Source organism: Neofelis nebulosa, chromosome 9 (genome assembly GCF_028018385.1).
Source record: "Neofelis nebulosa isolate mNeoNeb1 chromosome 9, mNeoNeb1.pri, whole genome shotgun sequence".
Classification (NCBI taxonomy): Eukaryota; Metazoa; Chordata; class Mammalia; order Carnivora; family Felidae; genus Neofelis; species Neofelis nebulosa.
Window position 1 is genome coordinate 60,926,955 of NC_080790.1, and position 21,583 is coordinate 60,948,537.

A 21,583-nucleotide genomic window follows, 5' to 3' on the forward strand; every position below is an offset into this window, starting at 1 on the left:
AGAAAAGTTTCAAGAAGCGGAGTGACATGATTATATGTATGTTTTAAGATGGTGACTCTGGAAAACGTGTAGAGAATGGAATAAAGTTTACACCCAAGGAGCCTCTGCTGTCTCAGGTTCCCTGTAATGTGAGGGAGTTGAATTTTAGATAATTTATAGGCATCTCTTAACTCTATTCTAAATAAAAGTGATAATTAGAAGCCTTATCTATAGGCTCTTATCTTCTAACTGATTATAACTTGATCTTAGAAAATATATAGTGCACAGGATGCCTGACTGGCTCAGTCGGTTAAGCGTCCAACTTCAGCTCAGGTCATGATCTTGGCAGTTCACAAGTTCGAGCCCTGCGTCTGGCTCTGTGCTGACAGCTCAGAGCCTGGAGCGTGCTTCAGATCCTGTGTCTCCCTCTCTCTCTGCCTCTCTCCCACTCATATTCTCTCTCAAAATTAAACATTTAAAAAAATTTGTTTTAAATTAAAAGAAAAAACAGAAAATATCTAGTTCTTAATTTGTATATTTGGTCACGTGCAACTGAGAGCATAATCTAATTATTCTTCTCATTTAGGTCTGAATCAGAAAAGAACTCCTATCACCGTATCTCATTAATGACATCCTTTTCAGAGCCTGATTTAGGGCAATGTTCCTCCTTGATTATGTCTTCCTCTGAAGATGAGTTGCCCAACTTAGAAAAAGAGTGTCCTGAGAAAAAGAGAGTGATGAGCTATGCTAAAGAACTGATCAACAACATGTGGACAAACTTCTCTGTTGAAGATTATATTCAGTGTGGACATGCTGACTTCCCAGTTGAAAAAACAAAGAAGAAACCAAGAGAATGGGTACCAAAGATTACAGTACCTGAACCTTTTCAGATGATGATTAGGGAACAGAGGAAAAAAGAAGCAAACATGAAATCTAAGCCAGATATTGAAATGGTACACCAACTGCTCAAAAAACAAGAGGAGGAATCAGAGTGTAAGAAAAAATTCCGAGCCAATCCAGTTCCTGCATTTGTCTTTTTCCCCCTTTATCATGACATAGTCAAGCAAAATGAAGAACGCAGGAGATATATGAAGGAGAAAAACAAAGAAGCTCTTTTGGCCTCACAAAAGCCATTTAAGTTTATCGCAAGGGAGGAACAGAAGCAAGCAATCCGGGATAAGCAGATGAGAGACTTGTTTAAGTCTAAAAAGAAAACAAATCGATTTAAGGCCAGACCTATACCTCGGTCTACTTATGGTTCGGTTACCAATGGAAAGTTAGAAGAAGAGCCGTATAGAAACATTAGGATGCAACTGAGAGCCCAAGAGCTTTTACAGAATTCATCCCCTCTGCCTCGCAGATCAGGTCACAGAAGTTGTGCTGCAAGGAAGCTCAAGGGTCCTGAACAGGCTGAAAAGTTGAAGTGTAAACACAACTTTAGATGGCAAACTGCTGATTTTGAAGACCTTCCCGAGAGATACCAGAAACGCCTCTCGAAACAGAAGTTTTCAAAATTCCTAACTGTCCGTAAACCATCTGATCTTCACGCAGCCTCCAATGCATCCACTCAGAGAGAGAAAATTTTGGCAGACGTTGCAGCAGATGAAGAACATTTAAAAGAAACACGGGCTTATCTGTCTCCAAGACACAAGTCACCAGCAAGAAGTGCAAGTGCAAAGCCTGTGCCTTGTCACTGCAACCCTCCAATGCCCACAGTGTCTTCCAGAGGAAGAGAACAAGCCACAAGGTAAATAACTAAGATATCGTACCAGCTGACTCGCGGTTGCTAAAATCGTGTTTGCAGCTCTGTTGATTTTATGTTGGTGAATTTGAAAATGTGAAAAAATTATATTTGGTGATATATTTTACCGTATAATATAGAGTATTTTGCCAGAGGGTGTTCTGCTAAGAAATGAATGTATTTTGTATTTTATGAATCTTTGGGGATAGAAAAGGTTAGCCTGTTGATTTCTAGTTTTGCAAGTCAGAGCCTTCACAAAAGGTTGCCTTTTTTCAACCTTTGAATTTTCCCGTGTTAAATCTTTGCTAAACAGCATTCTCACTGGCTTAAAGTGAATTAAGCCTTAGTTTGTTGCCCTCAGGAGATCACTTGAGGAAAAGAAAATGTTGGAAGAAGAGAGAAGTCGGATCCTAACTAAGCAGAAGCAAAGGATGAAAGAATTGCAGAAACTCCTGATGACCCGGGCTAAGGCTTATGACTCACATCAAAGTTTAGCTCAAATGTCTAAATCCAGAGTCATGTCTCTCAGGTATCATAAAAGAATCCTGAACCTCCAGATCACTGGTTTTCAAACTTTCTTTCAGTGGATACGATATATGAACAGATTGATTAGGATTTTAGTTTCCGGATTAAGTTGCCATCGGTTACTTAAATTCAACGTACACACATTCTCATTCACACTCACCTCATGGTGAGAACCACCATATGTACTCACCTCATGGTAAGGACCATAAAGCCATATTGATGAATTGAAACATTTCATATTGATTGTGGCCATAGTTCATAGTTGTAATTTTATGTTAGTATCTAATCTTTTTTTATACTTTTTTTTATACTTTATACTTTTTTTTTTTTTAAGTAGGTTCCATGTCCATTGTTGGGCTTGAACATGATACAACCCTGAGATCAAGGGTCATATGCTCTACTGATTGAGGTAGCCAGGTGCTCCTTCTTTATACTATTTTTGATTGCACAGTACAATATTGAGAAAAATCTTTTTTTTAAGTTTTTAATTTTAATTTCAGTAAACATAGAAAAATTTTGATTCACACAAAGCTCTTTTTTAATAGCTTGCCATGTAATCTAAGAATATTCTTCAATAAATAGATATGTCACAGAGCTTTGTTCTGAGGTCTGCGTGAAATCTAATATCACAAATTAACACACTGATATTAAATAACATCAGTTATGTGTGTCAGTTAACACGTGTGTATAAATGTTTAGTGGTGTGTATTGCATTCCGTTGCAGTTTGAATATAAATAAATAAAGATATTTGCAGAACCCCTTCACGAACACTGGAATTCTGCAGCACAAAGTTTGAAAACCAGTGTTCCAGAGGAACATTTTTATGTAAAAATGTTCATGTTTAAGTAGGAAAATATCTCCCCCTAAGCTGGGTAAGTAATATGATTAATTAATTTTTAATCTGATTTATAAGTACCCCCCAAATTATATTTGCTTTTATTTTTTATATTTTATTTATTTTATGACTTTATTTTAGAGAGAGAGTGCAGGAGTGGGGAAGAGAGGCAGAGAGAAAGAATTCTAAGCAGGCTTCAGATTCAGCGCAGAGCCCAATGCGGGACTCGATCCCACAACCCTGGGATCATGATTTGAGCTTAAATCAAGAGTCGGACACTCAACCGACTAAGCCATATGGGCACCCCTGTATTTGCTTTTAATTATGAGTATTCCTTTTTAATTGTAAATTTTTATTTATAATAATAATTATATTCTTTTATAACGTATATTATGTTTATATCCCTTATAATATATATCAGTGTAATTCAGTGATAGAGGGAGCTTAATTTGATGAACTTGAGCAATAATTTTTAGAAATATACTGTTCACCCTAAGAAAGCAAACTGGATTTTTCATAATACCAATCTTGTGTATAATTAAGCATAATTAGCATTTTATAGTACAATTATTTCCTCTAATCCATGAAATCTTATTATCTTGGTAAAGTTAGTATATTTTACATAGAGGAAATAGCATAGTTTAGTTCATTGTAGGATCTTATCCAAGTAGTAAGTACATTTATTGTGAATTTATGTATTTTGCTTCCTTTTTTCTATATGTTCTATTCCCATAGTCCCCATTTCTCCCCTGACCTACTCCCATTTAATTCACTCTGCCACCGATTTATAGGAGATCTCACTTATGAGGAAAAAGAAGGAGCAAGGTCTTGTTTTTCAGAAGAAATTCCTTAAAGAAAAGATATCTAATTTGAACTAAATTTTCTTGTTTTTTTTCACTTACAAATGAGATAAGAGAGTGTTCATTCATCTCTTCAGCCCAGTTTGAAGCATTTTAATACATAATTTTTAAAAAATCTTGAAGATTTCAGAAACATCAGAGTATCCAGATTGTTCCCAGTATGTAAAGGTGTGTTCTCACAACCTAGGATTTTTATTCTGCAGTCCATAAAAATTTACCAGTGTAGGAAAGGAATTGTGGTAAACTGTAAACTGTGCTCATAATTTAACTTCTGATCTGTCGTCTAAGCTAAATGTTATATGTGCAAGTTATTATTTCTTTTTAAAATGCTGTTCCTTTTATTTGATTGTAGAAAGAGTGAAAAGGAAAGGATGAGAGAATACCAACGAGAACTAGAAGAGAGAGAAGAAAAATTAAAAAACAGGCCGCTACTATTTGAAAGAGTTGCTCAGGTTGTGTTTGTTGGAATTTAAGAGCTACTGTCAGCCTTTTTTTTTTTTAATTTAGCATCTCTAGCTCCTAATTTACAGTCCATTTTTCTTATATGTTGTATACAATTTATTGAGACATATTATTGTTTCTGTGACAGCTTCATCAAATCAGTCAAGTAAGTTTTTGCTCAAATCTGAGCATTGAATCTTGTTGATAAGACATGTCAGCTTGATAACATGCTGCTAATCCAGTCATATTCAAAATGTTTCATAGCCTGTTTTTCATGGCTGGTCTTTTCTTTTTAATACCAACTTAGCCGGATATTAAGGTGAGCCTTCATGATACGATTTGTAAGTCTTTGAAGAATTAAAAAATGAAACAAAATGCTAATGGAATCAGATTTATTTCTGCCAGTTTTTTTTCCAGTTTCATTGAGATATAATTGACTTAGAGCACTATATAAATTTAAGGTGTACAGCGTAGTGAGTTGGTAAACATATATTGCAAAATGATTACCACCACAAGTTCAGTTAATAACCATCACTTCATGTAGTCACCAAACTTTTAGGATTCACTAAGATCTAAACTTTTAGGGGTTACTCTCTCAGCAGCTTTTTAAAAAAAATAATATATATTTTTAAAGTTTATTTATTTTTGAGAGAGAGAGAGAGTGAGAGAGTGTGTGTGAACAGGGGAGAGGGTGAGAGAGAGAGGGGGACAGAGGATCCGAAGTGGGCACTGTGATGACAGCAGAGAGCCTGATGCAGGGCTCGAACTCACAAACTGCAAATCCTGACCTGAGGCGAAGTTGGAAGCCTAACAGACTGAACCACCCAGGTGCCTCTCTTAGCATCTTATACCTTAGCATATATACCATACAGTGGTATTAACAGAGTCATCATGTTGTACATTACATTCCCAGTACTTATTTATCTTGTAACTAGAGGTTTATACCTTTGACCACTTTCATCCAACTCCCTTGGTAACCACAAATCTGATCTGTTTTTCTATGAGTTTCTTTTGTTTTTGCTTTTAGATTCCACATATAGTGAGATCATACAGAATTTGTCTTCCTCTGATTTGTTTCATTTAGCATAAAGTCCTCAAAGTCCATCTATATCGTTGCATATGGCAGGATTTCCCTTTTTACGGCTGAATAGTATTCCACTGCATATATACCACATTTTCTTTATCCATTAATCTTTTGATGGACACTTATTTTGTTTCCATATCTTGGCTATTGTAAATAGTAATGCATTGAATGTGAGGGCACAGATAATCTCTTTAACATGGTGATTTGTTTCCTTCAAATAAATACCCAGAAGTTGGACATTGCTGGATTCTATCATATTTCTATTTCTATCTTGCTTATTTTAATGTTTATTTATGTATTTTTGAGAGAGTGAGAGAGAGCAGGGGAGGAGCAGAGAGAGAGGGAGACAGAGAATCCCAAGCAAGCTCTGCATGGTCAGTGCAGAGTCTGACATGGGGCTCGAACCCACAAACTACAAGATCATGATCTGAGCTGAAGTCAAGAGTCAGACATTCAGCGAACTGAGCCACCCAGGTGCCCCTCATATTTCTATTTTTAATTTTTTCAGGAACCTCTGTACTGTTTTCCATTTACAGTCCTACCAACAGTACACAAGGGTTCCCTTTTCTCTACCTCCTCACTAGCATTTGTTATCTCTTGTCTTTTTGATATAGCCATTGTGACAGGTGTGAGGTAGTATCTCATTGTGGTTTTGATTAGTATTTCTCTGATGACTAGTGATGTTGAGCATCTTTTCATATATCTGTTGGCCATTTGAATATCTTCTTTGGAACAATATTCGGATCATTTGCCCATTTTAAATTGGATTATTTGTTTTTTTGCTGTTGACTTGTATGAGTTATTTATATATTTTGAATGTTAACCCCTTATCAGATAAGTGATATGCAAATATTTTCTCCATTCAGTACATTGCCTTTTCATTTTGTTGATTTATTTTTTAAGTGAGTCTGTAATTTTCATTCTTACCTGCAATTACTGAAAGCACTTCCTTTTCACTGGAAAAATAATTAGATCGTATGGACAATGAACGCTGATTTTACTAAATTTGTACTCGGTTTTATAATCTCCCCCTAAAAAATATTTGTCAATTTCACATCCCTCTCAAAAGGGAGGTGTTCTAATGGGTGACATAGCTTAACAATAGACAGAATCACTGGAGGTTACAGGTGTTGTGAATTTCAACCTGTTACATTTGGAGCTTCCTGTTAGCATTATAGGACTCTTCTTCTCAGTGACTCACTGAGGACAGAGACATGTATTGTAACTGAATTTACACATTACAGCCTCTCAAAGTTATGGGAACCCTTTACTTACAGATTTGTATATAATTTTATGTAATGCTTTTCATTTTAAGGGGTGGGTTTCTTTTTTTAAAATCTCAGTTTCAAGTTGGAAAAATCATCGTAAGCTGTTCTATTTAGCATAAAGTTATTGACTTTTAGCTCCTAAAATAGTTATTTCCAGCTCCCAGCTGCAGGTTTTTATGTCTTTGTCTGGTGGCTCTGTCTACAGAGATTTCCCACAGGTATCTTACAATTCATCTTGCCTGAAACCAGATCTTCCTCTTTGATTTCCTATTTTTATTGGACCATAGTTTTGGTGATTGGGAACCACTTTGCCTCTCCCTCTTTCAGTTGCTACTGAGAGACCTGGAAAGTTTTCTTCCTAAATAATATTTGGACCTGCCTTTCTCCATTCCCGATGGTGAAATGCGAGGTGAAATCTCTATTGTCTCCTGTGTGAGTTATTGTAATGGTTTGACTCATTTTCCTGCCTTGCTCTTTGCAAAGCCACCCATTATATCTTCACTTTACTATTCCCATTCCCTTGCCAAATCTTAACCCTGAATATGTAGTAAATAACCTCTGATAACGATGATGATCATCCATTTTCACTGATTCCACTCGTTCTCATTTTCAGTGAATGGTATCAAGAGATCTTGGGGCACCTGGTGGTTCAGTGGGTTAAGTGGCTAACTCTTTCTTGGTTTTGGCTCAGGTCATGTTCTCCTGGTTTGTGAGTTTGAGCCCTGCATCAGGCTCTGCACTTAAGTGTGGAGACTGCTTGGGATTCTCTCTTCCCTCTCTCTCTGACCTTCCCCTGCTTGTGCCCTCTCCCCCTCTCAAAATAAACTTTAAAAAACTAAAAAAAAAAAGAAAGAAAGAAAGAAATCTTGTCACCGACTTCTTCAAACAATATTACAAAGTGGGTATTCCTTTTTTGAAAGTTTATTTATTTTTGAGAGAGAGAGATGCAAGCAGGGGAGGGGCAGAGAGAGAGAGAGGGAGACCCAAGATCCAAAGCAGGCTCCACGCTGTCAGCACAGAACCTGATGCGGGGCTTGAACTCACAAACTGTGAGATCATGGCCTGAGCCAGTCAGAGGCTTTGGCCTCCCAAAGTGGCTATTCCTATATTACAGAGGAAAAAGCTGAAGTTCAAAGAATGTAAGTAGTAAGATTCATAGTTAGTAATGGAACTAGGGTTGGACCCAAGTCAGTCCTTCCAAACACTTAACACTAAGCTGTCCTGCTTTCTCCCAGAGGATAACCCCATGAATCTTAGCATGTATAGATCCTCTACTTTCTGATCCCTGTTAACCTCTAAAGAGGTTAACTAGTTTCTTTCAGAAACTTTTCTTTCAGATCATACCAGACTACTAGTTTCAAACTTGAAATCTTTGTTGATGCTGTTTCTGAACACTCTTAGAGCTTCTTCCTATTTTTCCTCCTGATCTTTCAAGTCTTCCTATAAAATCACTTCTTGAATTGTTTCCCAGGTTGGATTGAGTACCCTTTCCTCTGTTTTTTTTTTTGTTTTTTTGTTTTTTTGGTTTTTTTTATTACCCTCAGCATACCTCTGTCTTTGCTCCTGCTACATTGTGTGGGAAATTATCTGTTTCAGGATCTCTCTTCCCTTCTAGCTAGTTACTTTTGAAGGTTGTGGTCAAATCTTTGTATTCCCAGCACCCAGCACCTAGGAGAACATCTGGCACAGAGATGTTAAGCATTTGTTGAACCAAAACTGAACTGTCATGATCAAATTAGCCAGATAATGACTTCTCGGTTTTTTTTTTTTGGGGGGGGGGGGGGGGGAGGGATTAGCCCAGGCTGAGAGCACTGCCCTGACCTATTAGTGATGAGTCTCAGCGTGAGTAAGCCGTTTTGCCATGCTTTGAATTCCCAGTTTCTAAGCACAGAGAAAATGAGGCAAAGTAAGTAGTCATGTGAAATTAAACCCATGAAGAAGTTTTAAATGTTGAAAACATAGGTCAGTTTCATAGCTGATGCTACTTCCGCCGCTTCTGGCCCTAACATATGCTGTTCCCTTTGTCCAAAACACTTTCCTGTGTCTATACCCACTACCTTCCATGAGGACTTGTTACAAAGTAAGTATTCGGTAATTAAATAAATGACATAATTGATATAAATGAAACTTATGGTTATGAAAAATAAGTACTTTCCCCCCTTCAAATGAGGGCACTGATTTGTAGACAAACTCATCATTGCATGTTATTTTGGTTTCCTGTAGAAGAAACACTAGTTTTCTTTTGCAGTATTTGGTAGTAAAATAAAATAATCATAGTTATTTTAATTGCTCCTTTTATTTCATTGTCTATAATTCTTTTGCATGGTGAAATGCAAGGAAGAAATGTTTATTTCAAAATTTATTTTTTTATTTTTTTTAATGTTTTTATTTATTTTTGAGACAGAGACAGAGCATGAGCAGGGGGAGGGGCAGAGAGAGAGGGAGACACAGAATCTGAAGCAGACTCCAGGCTCTGAGCTGTCGGTGCAGAGCCCGATACGCGGCTTGAACTCATAGACTGTGAGATCATGACCGAGCTGAAGTCAGACGCTCGATGTACTGAGCCACCCAGGTGCCCCAGAAATGTTTGTTTCAATTAAGAATAATTATACACTAGGGGTGCCTGGGTGGCTCAGTCGGTTAATTGACTCTTGGTTTCAGCTCAGGTCATGATCTCGTGGTTCATGAGTTGGAGCCCCACGTTGGGCTCTATGCTGGCGGTGTGGAGCCTGCTTGGGATTCTTTCTCTTTCCCTCTCTCTGCGTCTCCCCTGTTCTCTCTCCCTGTCTCTCAAAATAAGTAAATAAACTTAAAAAAATTTTTAAAGAATAATTATACACTATTCACCATGATATAAAATATTAAAAGGTAATTAATTCTATATATAGAGTGACTGGCAGTGACTCACCATTGCTTTGGTTTTGTTAACATAAATTAGTACAATTTTTTTCTCACTGCCTGTTTTGCTGTGACTTTTGCTGCTAATTAACAGCTGTTATTTCATAAATTCACTCACAACTTTATGCATTATCCCCTTATTAGGGCTAATTGTGGTCTTGCTGCTGTTGAGTTATTCTCTAGCAGAGTAAGCCTATGATCCAATGCAGAACAAATCGTGTTGTCCTGTTTCTTGGAAATCACAGGGTTTATTAACTGAGTAGATGTTAAATTAAATTCTAAGCCAAATTCAAATGAAGACTTATGAGTACTAACTTTGGTATCATTTTAATATCTCTTGTATTTAATTTGTTTAGATCAGCATATACTGTTCTTAATGCATTTAAAGTTAGGTCTGGGGTTTCCTTATTCTGCTTTACATTCTTTGGGGCATAGTTCTTATCTTCTCACTTTGCCATGACTTTCAGTTCCTCGAGGCTTGTCTGTTGATATTCATAGCCTCTGAATGCATTTTTATTTACTTTTCCAAAAATTGTTGTTAATCATAGTGGGTGGATTTAGTAGTGCTTTTTCAGTTTTTCAGAGCATCAGGAAATCACCGGTGGTAGTTTATCCATTGTAATGGGTCTTTGCTATTTTGGTTTCTCCCACGGAACACTAGATGCCATGTTCCCTCATTATACTGGAGTCCGTAGACACCTGCATTGCTGAAGTCAGGTTTAAGCCACCTTCAAACTCCAGGATGACCACTATTACTTAGAGAAAGCAGCATGGTGGAGTGGAACAGACCTAGGAACTGGTCAAGAGACTTGGTTCTATCACTCATTATCCTTGTGACCTTAAGCAAACTGCTTAACCTTAGTGGGGGTGGAGGGAGTGTCTTAATTTCTTTGTTTGTCATATTTGGGGGTAAGACTGGGTACTCTCCCACACTCTTTCCAATATGGGATGCCACTGGGGCACTGGAACTAGTGTATTCCTAGTCACCTTGTTTAGTTGGAGGTCCAGATGGCAATTCTTTTCTTTTCTTTTCTTTTCTTTTCTTTTCTTTTCTTTTCTTTTCTTTTCTTTTCTTTTCTTTTCTTTTCTTTTCTTTTCTCTTTTCTCTTTTCTCTTTTCTCTTTTCTCTTTTCTCTTTTCTTTTCTTGAAAGAAAGAGAGCATGGGTAAGGGGGGAGAGAGAGAAACAGAGAGAGAATCTCAAGCAGGCTCCACGCTGTCAGTCCAGAGCCTGACACAAGGCTCCAACCCACAAACCGTGAGATCATGACCTGAGCTGAAACCAAGAGTCAGTTGCTTAACCGACTGAACCACCCAGGCACCCCCCAGATGGCAATTCTTGGCCCTATACTAGTTCATATCCGCTCATAGGAGGTAAAAGTTGACTAAAACTGAGGCACTAGTGTGAACCCCAGTCATCTTGTGACCCTGGAAAGCCTGTGGTCTCAGGAACTGTGATGACTCCTAACTTGCTTCAGGTATGAGAGGGTCATCTTAGCTCAGCTCCACGGGTCCCAAAGCCAGGAAACAACATTCTGGAGATTTGAACACAGATCAAAATTCTTATCCTTCTTGCTGTATCCATTGCTTCCTCCAGAGTAAAGACAAGAACAGTGATGATTTTATCATCTTTGATGGATTAGAGATGTGGCATGTAAAGAGTAGAAATTACAGGAGGTACATAATATGAAAGAAACCTCTGACAACTATCATGAACTTCTTTTCTTCCTGATTTTTCCAGATATCCTTGAACATAAAAGCCTATTTTTAAAAATATATAAAACAGGTATAGTGTAAAGAATAACTATAGGTCAAAATTCATGTGGCTACCACCCAGGTTAACAAATAGAACGTTGCCAGCACCCCAGAAACCTTGTGTGCCCTTCCCAGATCGAAACCCTCCCCCACTCCCCTGGAGGTAACCACCATTGTAACTTCTGAGATAAGCATTTCCTTGTTTTTGTCATTACTGTTGTTGTGTTTTTTTGTTTGTTTTTGCAGTTTTACCTTCCTATGTACCTATCCCTACAAGTATAGTTTAGTTTTGCCTGTTTGGGAACTTTATGTAAATGAATCATACATTCTGTATGTATTGTCTAGTGGTTTACTTCTTTTGTTTAGTATTATGTTTGTGAGATCAATCCATGTTGTCATGGACAACTAGAGTTCACTCATTGTCATTGCTTTATTTTACTCTGTTGTGTGAATAGACCACTATTTAGCCATCCTGTTATTGATAGGTATTTGGGTTGTTTCTGGTTTGGGGTTGTTACAAACTATATTATCTGGAACTTTTTTGTACATGTCTTTTGGGGCACATCTGTAGGACTTTCTCTGGGAATATGCCTGCAAGTGGGTTTGCTCGTCAGAGGGTCTGCCTGTTTCCAGCCAACTGTGATCATTGAATTTAATTTTCACTGGAGCTTTTAACCCATACATCTTTAATGGAAATTTAAAGTCTTTTGTTCTCATCTAAAAAGGTTTGTCTTTCCTATAGAAAAATGCAAGAATGGCAGCAGAAAAGCATTATTCTAACACCCTAAAAGCAGTAGGACTATCTGATGAGTTTGTTTCAAAGAAAGGCCAAAGTAGAAAAATATTTGAGTACTTCAGCAATCAAGAGATGAAAAGTTTCACTGAAGATAAAGAAAGGTAACATATATAAGATGTCTAAATGGTTTACCTTTGAAATAATTCTTACCTACAAGCATAAAACTGTTCTGTATTTTTAAAAGATCTCTTAACCTAACATATGTGAATTGTTGTAAAACATTGATATTTTAACATTTGACACATTCAGAACATTACATGGTGATGAGGTATCTTGTTTTTAAAGCAGAATAATTTAAATTCTGACTGACATAAATAATGAAAATAGTTAAGATGCTTTCAAATGGAGTTTTGAGAGTCAATCAAGGTTTGAAATAAGTTAGTTCCCAATTGACACTTTTATAGAGTTTTCTTGATAAATCGGAGTTCGTACACTTGAGGAAGACTACTTGATGGCATACATTGCAAAGAGTTTGTTGACCTTTAAACCAAATCATTTTTCCTGTGAAAGATTGATACATTTCTTCCTCCAGCCTTAATGAAGAAGAAAAAATAGAAGAAGGAGAGAATGGGGAAGAAAATTATTTTATTGATACCAACAGCCAGGATTCTTACAAGGAAAAAGAGGAAGCTGATGAAGAGAGTGGAGAGGAGAAGTCTGTCAAGGAGTAACATGGAATCAGTAGGGTCTCCTGTCTGAGCCCCTGCAGTCAATTACAGCCTTGGGCATTAGCATCCATGCTCGTGGTGTTCAGAACATCAGTGGGAACCTTGTGATATGTACAGGGCTCTTGAGCAAAGTCATGTGTAGCCTGAAAAGGCCAAATCCAGCCAAATGAATGGTTTTTGGATCAGTTAGAGTAAAGCTTTGGCTATTCAGGTTTTCTAATCGCTACATATAGTCTGTAACTTTGATCTCACTTGTATTTTTAAAAAGCATTTGAGAATCACAGCTGTCACAAACTGATTAGTTATAAAAATATATGTTACTTCCTTATTTGAGGTGGAAAAAAATGGCTTAGCATTGAGAGCAGAGAGAAGTATTGGCTTTTGGTGATTTGAAAACATTTTTCTCGGAAGCCTGAATCAATAAATATCTTAAAATTACACTATTTGCCCATTCTTTTCCTCTGCAATACATCTCACAAAATGAATCCTCACACTTGTTTTACTGGGTATTTTAAGTCTTATCTGAGCCATTTTTTAAAAAATAATAAAATACAGAAAAAATACATACTTGCAAATTTGCATACATTTCTGCACTGAGAGTTTGCTGTTAAATTATCCACACTATATCATTACTTTTTCTTTTTATCCCTAGTCTTATTCCAAATTATTTTTGATGTGTAAATTATTGGAAAAGTTTTTATATCAGTATTTTTTTAATTCTGTGTATTATGATGGAAATAATTGTAAGCATCTGAGTTATAATCTTAATTGAAGGTAAATATCAACCCTGTTGTGTATATGATGAAATTGTGCATAATAACTTGTTCAAGGAAAATCTCCAAAGAAATTCATATTTAACTCCTTTTTATTTTATTATTAAAAAAATAATTTTTTAAATGTCTTATTTATTTTTGAGAGACCACAGTCAGGGAGGGGCAGAGACAAGGGGACAGAGGATCTGAAGTGGGCTCTGTGCTGACAGCAGCGAACCAGATGCGGGGCTTAAACTCACGAACCTTGAGATCGTGACCTGAGCTGAAGTCGGACGCCCAACTGACTAAGCCACCCAGGTACCCCCAATTTTTTTAAAAATATTTTTTTAAATGTTTATTTATTTCTGAGACAGAGAGAAACAGAGCATGAGTGGGGGAGGGGCAGAGAGAGAGAGGGAGACACAGAATCCGAAACAGGCTCCAGGCTCTGAGCTGTCAGCACAGAGCCCGACGTGGGGCTTGAACTCACAGATCGCAAGATCATGATCTGAGCTGAAGCCGGACACTCAACCAACTGAGCCATCCAGGCGCCCCAAGGTACCCCCATATTTAACTCTTTAATACTTGACCCAGTTGTTCTCAAATTTATATACACAATTGCAGACATATTTTGTCTTTCTGCAATTATGGTAATTTGAGTTTATGAATCTATCATTTTTCCTCTCTAAGCAAATTTTTGTTTTAAAACTTCAAACCAGACATAAAGATGTGATAGGATAAGACATTTTCTTTTCTAAAAACAACCTCTTTTAAAGAGGATGAACTAGGGGCTCCTGCATGGCTCAGTGAGTAAAGCTTCCGACTTTGGCTCAGGTCATGATCTTGCACTCTGTGAATTCAAGCCCTGTGTCAGGCTTTGCGCTGACAGCTCAGAGCCTGGAGCCTGCTTCAAATTCTGTCTCCCTCTCTCTCTGCCCCTCCCCGACTCATGCTCTGTCTCTCTGTCTCTCTCTCTTTCAAAATTAAACATTAAAAAAAAATTTTTTTTTTAAAGATGAACTAATTAAGGTGTATAGAATAACAGTGATTCCCAACTGGAAATTTATGCTTTTAATTAAGAAATAAGGTGATTTTTCTCAAGGGCACATGTTTATTTATAATCCCTTTCCTATCATTTGTTCCAAAACTATTTGTCACTATAATTAGATTGTAAACTCTTTGAGAGTTGGCACCATTTTAAAATTCATTTTGTATTCCTTTAATATTTTGTGCAGGATTGTGCATATGGTAAGCACTTAATAAAGGCTTGAATAAGTAGATGAATATGGTTTTTAATTATAATTATTTTGGCATGAGTACACAAGGGATTTAAAGCATCTCCCTTCTAATTTATTGAAAGCCTGTGAAACACAATCCACATGTTGTAATATTTAAAACATGACTTGCTTCCAAGGATTTTCTCCTCATTCTGTCCCTTCTCAGTTTCATGGGGACACTGTGGGACTTGGTTTTAGTACCAATGTTCAGCTTTCTTTTCTTTAAAAATGGGAATAATGTCTATTTGGGTAGCTGTAGGAGGGACTGGATGAAATCATGTATGGAAAAAGCTCTTTGGAAACCAGGCTACTCAAATGATAATGTCAGAAGACAGAATATTCCTGAATAAACTTTTAACTTTAACTAACCATACTTTTATTTCAACTAGCTACAAAATGATTTAAGTATTGTATTAGAAATGATGTTTGGGGGTGCCTGTCTGGCTCAGTTGGTGGAATGTGCAACTGTTGATCTCAGGGTACGAGTTTGAGTCCCATGTTGGGTGTGGAGATGACTAAAAACAAATAAACTTGAAAAAAAAATGTTTGAGCCATTTTTTTAAAGACAGTAGTCTAGTAAACATGGAGCCAAACTTAAAAGACACTGGCAGTTTCAAATCTGTATGTAAAATCACAATTTTTCTTTTAGAAGACATCAAATTGATAGCTGCTGGAAGATTTCTTTAGTGTGTGGCATTACACAGTGATGGGCACAAATCAGTCTTTAAAAAATATATATATATATTTTTTTGTTTGTTTGTTTGTTTGTTTGTTTGTTGATTTTTGAGAGAGAGCAGGGGAGGGGCAGAGAGAGAGGGAGACAGAATCGATCTCTGGCAGACTCTGTGCTGCCAACACAGAGTCTGACGCGAGACTTGAACTCAGAAACTGTGAGATCATGACCTGAGCTGAAAACAAGAGTCAGACGCTTAGCCAACTGAGCCACCCAGGTGCCCCACGAGTCAGTCTTAATGATTAAGTCAAATATAGTTTTCACATGGTAGGTAACTGGAAATGTGCATTTGGATCATCAGAATTTGCTCCACAATTCTATTCACTTATAGGATTGTCTGTTATTCATGATTAGCCGAGCATCAAGAAGGTGATCTTTTCCCCTTAAATAAGAATACTACTGGGTTACCTACTGACCTCAAACACATATTTCTTCAGAAGAAATCATCTGGGTAATGGAGGATTAAGTGATTCTCTCTCTCTGTATATACATACATACACTTAATATAATTAATATACTTAAATATACATACTAAATTTTTATATTCATATAATATATAGTATATTTAAATTTATACTGTGTATACTGCATGGCACACACATATGTAGATGTATATGTATGTAGAAAAATTGAGAAATTTTAGCCACCCCTGGTGGCTCAGTCAGTTGAATGTCACACTTCAGCTCAAGTCCTGACCTCATAGTTCGTGAGTTCAAGGCCTGCATCAGGCTGGCTGCTGTCAGTGTGGAGCCTGCTTTGGATCCTCTGTCCTCCTCTCTCTCTGCCCCTCTCCCACTTGCGCTTGCTCTCCTCTCTCAAAAATATATTTTTTTAAATTACTTTTACTCCCTTTATTAGACTATACAATAAAACAAATTCACATACCTTTAAGGATACCAGGCATTCTGTCCATGGACAATATTTTTAAAGTTATCTCTAATAATTTGAGAGTAGCAAAGATTTCAATATTTAGACCTAGGCAATAAAAATCATAAGTGTTGGGGCACCTGGGTGGCTCAATCGGTTGAGCATCCAACTTCAGCTCAGGTCATGATCTCACGGCTTGTGAGTTCGATCCCCGTGTTGGGCTCTGTACTGACAGCTCGGAGTCTGGAGCCTGCTTCAGATTCTGTGTTTCCCTCTCTCTCTGCCCCTCCCCTGCTCATGCTCTCTTTCTGTCTCAAAAATAAATAAACATTACAAAAAAATTTTTTTATAATCATAAGTGTTAAAATATTGCCTTACTGCTTAAAAAAATTTTTTTTTTTTTTACCCTTCTCCACCATCATATGCCTATGTGTAGATGTGTGTTCTCAGTGGTTGTTTCAGAAGGAAACAACGTCTTATGAAATGAACTTTTAGTCAGTAAAATTTTATCAGTATATTAAGGTCTAAAGAAAGTGATTACCTTGTCCTAAATGCTCTAGGTATTCTCAATTTTTACAGCTTATGAGTTATCCTGATGTGGTCTGTGGTTGGCCAATTTACCTGCATCATCTTTTAGAAAAGTTAAAAGGGTAACTTTCATAGACATTTTTTTTGTTTGTTTCTACAGAGGAAAATAATCCAGGGTCCCAGTATACAGTATGTTCTTTTAATTCTACTTTAAAAAAAAAATCCCAATATCCGGAATCTGCTTAGCAACTAATATAGATTGAATAAATGAAAGAACAAAACCATGGTTTGTAAGATTTCCTAACATTGAAAGCAGGTATGTTAATATTTAGAATATCTACTTCTCTAGTTATTTTGTTATTTTTTTAGTCTTTTTTGTTTTATTGTAATAAGGTCTATGTTGAGCTCTGTATAAGTTTAAGGTATACAGCATAATGACCTCCATATATTGTGAAATAACTACCACAATAAGTTAACACTCATATGAATAAAAAAAAAAAAAAAGTTTTTTTTTTCTTTGTGTTGAGAACTTTTAGGATTTACCCTCTTAGCAACATTCAAATATACCATATAGTACTGTTAACTATAGTCACCATATGCATTATATCCCCAGTACTTATAGCTGGAAGTTTGTACATTAAAATTTTTTTTTAATATTTATTTATTTTTGAGAGAGAGAGAGAGAGACAGAGCATGAGTGGGGAAGAGGCAGAGAGTGAGGGAGACATAGGATCTGAAGCAGACTGCAGGCTCTGAGCTGTTAGCAGAGAGCCCAACACAAGGCTCGAACCCACGAGCCATGAGATCATGACCTGAGCTGAAGTTGGACACTCAGCCGAGCCACCCAGGTGCCCCTGGAAAGTTTGTACCTTTTGGCCAGCTTTCTCCAATTCCCCCACCATCTACTTTTGTCCTTTCTGTAAAAACCAAGACTTTGTGGTCTTTACCAAGTTCTAAATCTCAGTAAGAGAAGGAGATAAAAATTTGAGAATAAAAATAATAAAATCTGACATATAACTGTCAAGAGTCAAGAAATAATATACGTGTTTATATTTAACTCTGAAAAGATGGTATTACCAAAAAGTGGTAGCAGAATTTGCCTCTGGAAACAGTCTGGGTGTGGGCAGTGAAAGACTTTTTTTTTGTTTTGTTTTGTTTTCCTTTTCAAAATATATTGAAGAAAAATATAAATGAGTCTTTATCCTTGTTCGAAGCAATTTTCTAGTCATAGACTTAGAGTATCCTGGTATCAAGAAAAGAGTAAAACACCTATCTTTTCTTGGTACTAAAAAAAAAAAAACTTTATTATAAAATATTTTGGGCATATACAAAAGTGGAGTGAATAGTCACAAACCCCACATCCCCATCAGCCAATTGTCAATAATTATCCACTCACAATTATTTCTTCTATACTCCCATCCACTACTCCCTAATTGTTTTGCAGCAAATCATAGTCATATTTCATGTGTACATATTCCAGTATGTATCTTGAAAAGGTAAAAACTCGGGGCGCCTGGGTGGCTCATTCGGTTAAGCATGTGACTTCAGCTCAGATCATGATCTCGCAGTTTGTGGGTTCGAGCCCCGCATCGGGCTCTGTGCTGACAGCTCAGAGCCTGGAACCTGCTTCAGATTCTTTGTCGCCCTCTCTCTATGCCCCTCCCCCACTTGCACTGTGTCCCTCTCCCTCTCAAAAATAAATGAACATTTTTTCAAAATTGAAAAGGTAAAAACTCTCCCTGTAAAATAATTCTCATGCCTTAACACACATACAAAATGCATAATTCCTTAATACCAGTTATCTACTAGTGTTCACATTTAACCTATTGTCTTACACATTTTATAGTCTATTTGAATCAGGATCCAAACACTGCAGTTGGTTAATAAGTCTCTGAAGTCTCTTTTAAATACATCTCTTTTTTACTTACAATTTTGTTGGTGAAGAGACCAGGTCCTTTTTTGTCCTGTAGAGTATCCCACTATGAATTTCGTCATTTAATGTGTTCCTCTGTTCTTTGTAAATTTTTTTAATGTTTTTATTTATTTTTAAAAGAGAGAGCATGGGCATGGTAGGGACACAGAGAAGGAGACACAGAATCCGAAGCAGGCTCCAGGCTCCAAGCTGTCAGCACAGAGCCCAGTGCGGGGCTTGAACTCATGGACTGTGAGATGCTGACCTGAGATGAAGTTGGACACTTAACTGACTGAGCGACACAGGCACCCCTGCTCCTTTGTTCTTTGTCTTTCCTGTAAATTAGTAGTTACATCTAGGCTTGATCAGATTCATATTTGATGTTTATTTATTTAATTTGAGAGAGTATGTGTGCATGAGCAAGGATGGGCAGAGAAAGAGGAAGAGAGAGAGAATCCCAAGCAGGCTTTGTGCTGTCAGCACAGAGCCCAATGCTGGGCTCCATCCCATGAACCGTGAGATCATGACCTGAGCCAAAATCAAGAGTTAGATGCTCTACTGACTAAGCCCCATATTTGATGTTTTTGACAAGAATACTTCATAGGTGGTGGTGATATCTAATGATCTTTCCTTTGGCAATGTGATCCACCATTGCTGATTGTTGCTACAATTCCTCATGCCATTGTCTCTTCACTTGCTTTGGTTATCTGAAGCTCTCATCTCTGGTAGATTCCTTAGGGGAGGGCTTATGGAGGGAATATTCTCTGATTCCTTAACATTTTCGCAACTGCTTGTCTATGGTGTTCATATTTGAAAATCAATTTGGCTGGATATAAAAGCTTTATCTCATAAAGTGTCTTCAATATGTCTCTGTTGTCTTCTGGAATAAAATATCATATGGTCTGATAGAAATCTTATTTTCTTGCCCTTGTATATAACTTTGTCTTTTTGCCTGATAGCCAAATTTTTTGTTTTCGTTGAAGTCCAATACTTTTACTATACTGCGTCTCAGTGTTGGCTTCCTGACCCAGTTTCCCCAGGTATATGGTGTGCCTTTTTCTTTTTTTAAGTTTATTTTTTTTTAGTAACCTCTGTACCCAACCTGGGGCTCAAACTCACAACAACTCAAGAGTCACATGTTCTTCTGACTGACCCAGCCAGGCGCCCCTGTGGTGTACCTTTTTAGTATTTAGTTTCAAGTCTTCTTCTGTCTCAGGGAAGTTTTCTTGGATTATGGTTTTTAATATTTTTTCTATTCCATTGCTTTAAGAATCTCTTTATACAGGTGCCTGGATGGCTCAGTCAGTAGAGTGTCCTGCTCTTGATTTTGTGATCCCAGGGTCTTGGGATCAAGCCCCCTTTTGGGCTCCGTGCTGAGCGTGGAGCCTGCTTAAGATTCTCTCTCTCGCTCTCTCCCTGTGTTCTTCTTGCCCACTCTCTCTCAAAAAGAAAGGGAAAAAACCTCTTTATATGTGTTGGGGTGTGTGTGTATGCACACCTTCTAAAGATTTCATTTCTTCATGAATTTTTTATTTTTTTCTCCAGTTTATTTTTAACATTTTTCTCATTTTTATTTCCTATTTATTTTAATACATTTTTCAAGATTTTATTTTTTTATTAAAAAAAAAATTTTTTTTTAACGTTTATTTATTTTTGAGACAGAGAGAGACACAGCATGAACGGGGGAGGGGCAGAGAGAGAGGGAGACACAGAATCCGAAGCAAGCTCCAGGCTCTGAGCCATCAGCCCAGAGCCCGACGCGGGGCTCGAACTCACTGACCACGAGATCGTGACCTGAGCTGAAGTCGGACGCTTAACCGACTGAGCCACCCAGGCAGCCCTCAAGATTTTATTTTTAAGTAACCTCTATACCCAACACAGGGCTCAAACATACAACCTCAAGATCAAGAGTCACATGCTCTACTGACTGAGCTAGCCAGGTGCCCCTTAACACATTATTTTTTTGTATTTATTCTCTCTAGTCTTCATTTTTGAAATGATTGTTTTCATTTACTTCTGATCTTTCCTGGGTTTTTAACCTTTCTTTTAAAATCTTTTTTCATATCACTTTATTTCAGAATTTTTCTCATTGTAACTAATATTTTCTCTTATAGCTTTTAGCATTTTCTTTTAGCTCATTCTGAAATATGATGGCTATAGTTTTCATTTCCTTTGTGGAAACGAAATGTGTATTTTTTTTCTCATGTGCCTTTATTGTCCAAAGAGACATTGTTCTTCTCTTGTTCTTTTATTTAAAATGAAACAAAACAAACACAAAAAAAAAAAAACAACTTTGAATAAGATTCAATTGTGATCCTTTTCCTTTGCTAATATTTTAAGTGACATGAGTTATACCATACTCTTTGGAAGAGAGAAGCAACTCAGGACAGCTTTTCTAGCTTCTGTTAAGAACTGTGCAGGGTCTAGGATTTTACCCTTCTTATATGTTAATGAGTTAGCATGTCACAATTTCTTTTTTAAATTTTTTTTTTCAACATTTTTTATTTATTTTTGGGACAGAGAGAGACAGAGCATGAATGGGGGAGGGGCAGAGAGAGAGGGAGACACAGAATCGGAAGCAGGCTCCAGGCTCCGAGCCATCAGCCCAGAGCCTGACGCGGGGCTCGAACTCACGGACCGCGAGATCGTGACCTGGCTGAAGTC

At 37.2% G+C, this 21,583-nt stretch overlaps 1 protein-coding gene across 4 annotated transcripts in view; it reads left to right on the forward strand.

The window, feature by feature from the left end:
• FAM161A (FAM161 centrosomal protein A) overlaps nt 1-21,583 on the forward strand; it is a 43,429-nt gene that overhangs the window by 13,009 nt on the left and 8,837 nt on the right. Inside the window, exons 3-7 of one of the 4 annotated variants that reach the window (XM_058683983.1) lie at nt 566-1,726; nt 2,082-2,249; nt 4,294-4,393; nt 12,129-12,283; nt 12,715-14,886. In XM_058683983.1, coding sequence (XP_058539966.1) covers nt 566-1,726; nt 2,082-2,249; nt 4,294-4,393; nt 12,129-12,283; nt 12,715-12,853 — 1,723 coding nt within the window. In that variant the 3' untranslated portion in view covers nt 12,854-14,886. Of the gene's footprint in view, nt 1-565; nt 1,727-2,081; nt 2,250-4,293; nt 4,394-12,128; nt 12,284-12,714; nt 14,887-21,583 lie in introns of those variants that run through there. The other 3 variants (XM_058683984.1, XM_058683985.1, XM_058683986.1) reach the window with 3 other exon arrangements.